This window comes from Scylla paramamosain, chromosome 12 (genome assembly GCF_035594125.1).
Source record: "Scylla paramamosain isolate STU-SP2022 chromosome 12, ASM3559412v1, whole genome shotgun sequence".
NCBI lineage: Eukaryota > Metazoa > Arthropoda > Malacostraca > Decapoda > Portunidae > Scylla > Scylla paramamosain.
In genome coordinates, this window is record NC_087162.1 from 14,477,948 (window position 1) to 14,482,947 (window position 5,000).

Sequence of the window (5,000 nt, forward strand, 5' to 3'; positions counted from 1 at the left end):
TCACACCACCAGCAAAACCAGCCACCAAACAACACAACACCACACTCACTACACCAAACCTCACCAAATACAACTCCACCACCAACAACCACCACAACACAAACAAATCACACCACAACACGACACACTAGTATTCAACCTCCTCCCTTTCCACAGCCTCTCACCATCACTGCAGTAAAAGGCAGCAACAAGTATTACTACACTTCCTCGCCATGGTGGTACACCTTTTCATCATACCCTTATACCCGGACAAGCCAGCCTCCTTTAACAGCCGACCCTCGCTGCACCTTACCCTTTGGGCTTGTGGGGGACCGCTGCCTGCTGGTGGCTCCCTTCCTGACGGGGACGTGGGAGGAGGCGAGGTACTACTGCCACACCCATGAGTCACAGATCGTGCAGATAGACACCTTTGAGTTCTTCTCAATTCTCCTCAACTTCCTCAGGCATGAAGGTAAGTGGAGGTGAGTAGGTGGTGGTCGTGTTCACATTTGGGTTAGGTTAGGTACATTTGTTTCAATACATAAGTTAGGTTAGGTGCGTTTTTGTTACTTAGGCTAGGTGAGGTGAGGTGAGGTGTGGCATTAAGGGTTGTTTTGCTACTTAGGTGTCGTTTTCAGGCAGGTCGAGAGCAGGTCAGGTATGTTTTTCTTTTTTTTTCTTTTTTTTTAGTAGTTTCTGGTGTGTGGTTAGATGTTTTTCAAGGTAATCAACTGGCTGCTCAGGTGTGTTTCAAGATTCCCCAAGTGTGGTTAGTCGTGATTCAAAATTATTCAGGTGTGTGGTTGAGGTGTAGTTCCAAGGTTTGTTTTCTTTGTTAAGCGTGGTTTTCATTAAGGTAAGTCAGGTGTGGGTCAGGTGTGTGTCATGGTTGGTTTCAGGTGCGGTTTTTAAGTGCTTCAGGTGTTGGTCAGGTGTGTTTCAAAATAGATCAGGTGATAGTCCAGGCGTGTTCCGAGGTGGTCCAGGTGATAATCAGGTGTTTCATGGTAATTAAGATGTTGGTCAGGTATTTTGGTGTGTTCCGGGTTACTTCAGGTGCAAGTCAGGTGAGTTTCAAGAAATTTCAGGTGTTAGTCAGATGTGTCTCAAGGTAATCAAACTGCTGGCCAGGTGTTTCAAGGTGCTTAAGGTACTAATTAAGCGAGTTTCCAAGATATTGAGATGCCATTTCTACGTACCAGTCTCTCTCTCTCTCTCTCTCTCTCTCTCTCTCTCTCTCTCTCTCTCTCTCTCTCTCTCTCTCTCTCTCTCTCTTTCTCTCTCTATTTTCACAACAATAAAAACAACACAGCACAACAACTTCATGAACACCCACAAGGAAGGATAGGGAGGATTGTAGCACGTATAATATCCTGAGTTGGCTGTAGAGCAAAAATAAAATGTCTCAGTGATTTATCATTAAAAGAAAACACTGTACAAAATATTCACAAGCACGTATAAGGAAGGAAGGAGAGGACTAAGGACAATATATTTACCGGTTCCTACTAATTATGATGTCCGGAGGTGGCTGAAGAAGATAAATTGTCTCAAGAGTGATTTGTGATTAAAAGAAAATAGTGTAGAAAATACTTACAAACACGTACAGGAAAGGAGAAAGGAGCAAAATGACCACAATCTAAGACGTATAATGTCCAGAGATGGGTGAAGAACAAATTGCAGTGTCATAGAGTGGTTTGTGATTAAAGGAAAGATGCACCGAAAAGTAATAGAAGGGTTAAATTATCCTAAATGCTTCCTTCCCACTTACGAATACTATTTAACACATCACAAATAATAACCGCATTGGCTTTAAAGATTAAAAAAAAATTTTGAGGAAAAACCAATGACTTATCCTCATATTTCTTCAATTAACGTGCGCAGGAACGAACTAACGCAGCTCCTGTCAATTAAAGCATAGAAGTACTGAAGTGACTTATGATATCGTCGCCACCACCACCACCTAAACCACCTAATTTATCTCCCTCTCCATCCTCTCCACAGACACAAAATCAGTCACTCTAATGAAAGTACTTCATAAATCTCTCTCTCTCTCTCTCTCTCTCTCTCTCTCTCTCTCTCTCTCTCTCTCTCTCTCTCTCTCTCTATCTATCTATCTATCTACCTATCTATATATCTACCTATCTATCTATCTATCTATCTTTCTCATATTAAGTGAATAAAACTGAAATGAAATTAAACAAAATAATGATATTTTTACTTCCCCTCTTCCCTCTACCTCTCTCGTGCAGGGCTGGACGAACATAGCTACTGGCTGGGCGCAAGGGATATAGAAGAAGAAGGAGAATTTCGCTGGAGTATCGGGGGAGGCTTGGTACCAATGAGCTCTCCCTTCTGGGCCATCAAATACGCTTCTAGCACCACCTACAGCATTGTAAGGCCGGGGACGGTGGGGAAGGGGCACAGGGAAGTAGAGATGCGGGAGGGGAGGCAGGAGGGAAAGAAAGGATGAATAAGTGAGAGGAATGGAAGGAAGGAAGATCAAGATTTGGGTGGAGTGGTTAGATGTACTGGATGTATAGGATGGATAAGCAGGCAAGGAGAGATGGGAAAAGGGAGGGAGGGGGATGGAGGGAGATGAAGGGTGGGGGTGATGAGTGAATGAGTCATATGGTGAAGAGAGAAAGGAGGGTGAGAAGTCAGTGGGTGAGTGAGTGAGAGGATGTGTGTGTGTGTGTGTGTGTGTGTGTGTGTGTGTGTGTGTGTGTGTGTGTGTGTGTGTGTGTGTGTGTGTGTGTGTGTGTGTGTGTGTGTGAATGAGTGACTGATTGACTCACTGACTGACTGAATGACAGAATGAATAAGGGAGGATGAGAGAAAGTAGGGAGGGATGGAAGGAAAACTGGGAAGAAAGAAAGAGAGAAAGAATGAAAGAATGAATGAATGAAAGGAAGGAAAAATGAAAGGAAAGAAGGAAGAAAGTAAGGAAGAAATGAAGGAAGGAAGAAAGGGATGAGAAAAAGAATAACTTTATCACAGGAGAAATATCATATAAAGAACAGGTGAGGAGGAGGAAGGGAGAGATGGAAAAGACACGAGGAGAATGGAGATAGGGAAGGAGATTAAAATGGATGAAACACGGGAAGATAAAAGAAAAAGATAACAGGAAGGAGAGGAGAAAACGAGTGAATATTCCTAGAGCGTATCTAAACTACAAGTATGAATAATTGTAGGTATGTATGTATGTATGTATGCATGTATGTATGTATGTATATATGTATATAAGCATATATACACGGTCGTATGTTTGTATGTATTCCTTTCGATCATTCCATACATACCATACCTAACGTTTCTTATATATCTAATCACTAATTAATCTACTTATGACTGACCACAACACACACACACACACACACACACACACACACACACACAACTCAACACAACAACACTTACAACCAATACATTACAAAACCTTAACCAAAACACACCTAACCTAACAAATTAACTAACCTGCACAACCTCAGTCCAAACACACTCCTTAATTAATCCTCACACAGCTAATGACAGGATGGTTCAAATTTCATACCGGTAATGAACGGGAATTCTAATGAACGAAAATAAAACAACAGGGGCAGAGAGGTCTTCACTGGTCGATTATTGCTTCGCGTTCACTTACCTCCATTAAAATTGCACTCAACACCTGAACCGGACTATTTTCTAAGCTTAAGTAGAATCAATAGCACCTTCCTTAATATTGTACTCAAGATCTCAAGCAGACATTTTTTTTTTTTTAAGTTTAAGTAAGAACCATAGCAGTGACAGGGTAGACCATCCACCTCTTCACCTGTCACTCACCTACCCCGTCACATCAGAAAACAAAGGAAGCTGCAAGAAGCCATCAGGTCTACAGGAGGGAATCCCTGCATGACACACACCTTTCTATATCCACCTATCATCTCCATTCACAAATTTGTATAATCATTTCATTAAAGCTCCCTAATGACTTAGCACTAATATCTACCACTCAACTTGACAACCAATTCTTTCGGATCTATCTTTTTAATTTGACTTTTCTCAATCATGAACCCATTATTTCCTGTTCTATCCTGATTACTGATCCTGAGAATTTTGTTCCGGTCATGTTTGTTATATTCCCATACCACTTGTCACCTGCATCCCTGTACGAGTCTTATCTAACACAAGGTCTCCACACATACTCACAGGAGCCGCAAGGGACCACAACCTCCAACTGCCTGCGCATGGATAAGGTCCGCTATTTGTATTTTGATGACGATGACTGTGAAAACGAAAACTCCATCATGTGCGAGAAGAAGCTGAAGGTGTGATGAGAGAGAGAGAGAGAGAGAGAGAGAGAGAGAGAGAGAGAGAGAGAGAGAGAGAGAGAGAGAGAGAGAGAGAGAGAGAGAGAGAGAGAGAGAGAGAGAGAGAGAGAGAGAGAGAGAGAGTGTACTAAGCAAAAAAAAAAAAATGGAAGAAAGGATGAGAAAAGATAATTAAAAAAAAATGAATAAATAAAAACAGAAAGAGCATACCTTCACAACCACTCTAACCTCCACACCCACACGCAGCTTATTTCTCTGCCTCGCCAAACATCACGCCTTGCCTTCCTCTCTTTCCTTCTTTTTTAACGCTCGCACAAGTAATGGAATGCTAAGGAATGGTGAATAAACCAAGAGGAGGGAGAAAAATAACATTCCATAAGCAGATAAAAATGAGAAAAAAACTTCTTTCCTTTCTTCCTTTTTTTTTTCTTTTCGCTTTCTTAAACCTCAGACGAGAAATTAAAGGAAGAGAGATAGAGAGAGAGAGAGAGAGAGAGAGAGAGAGAGAGAGAGAGAGAGAGAGAGAGAGAGAGAGAGAGAGAGAGAGAGAGAGAGAGATGAAGCATTGTATCTCCGGATGAAAAATAAAAGTAAACACACAAAACGCTGTAACTATAAAACATTCTTGTCCTCTTACACACACGCATGCACACACATACACACGGGGAGAGAGAGAGAGAGAGAGAGAGAGAGAGAGAGAGAGAGAGAGAGAGA

The 5,000-nt window shown here is 41.8% G+C and overlaps 2 protein-coding genes across 3 annotated transcripts in view; one reads left to right on the forward strand and one right to left on the reverse strand.

Annotated features, from left to right (window-relative positions):
• Positions 1-4,394, forward strand: part of LOC135105729 (uncharacterized) — a 5,192-nt gene extending 798 nt beyond the window's left edge. Inside the window, exons 2-4 of the mRNA XM_064014168.1 lie at positions 157-451; positions 2,229-2,371; positions 4,167-4,394. Coding sequence (XP_063870238.1) covers positions 157-451; positions 2,229-2,371; positions 4,167-4,289 — 561 coding nt within the window. The 3' untranslated portion in view covers positions 4,290-4,394. The remainder of the gene's footprint in view (positions 1-156; positions 452-2,228; positions 2,372-4,166) is intronic.
• LOC135105730 (zinc metalloproteinase nas-4-like) overlaps positions 1-5,000 on the reverse strand; it is a 233,776-nt gene that overhangs the window by 198,254 nt on the left and 30,522 nt on the right. The gene's annotated exons all lie outside the window — the stretch shown is intronic.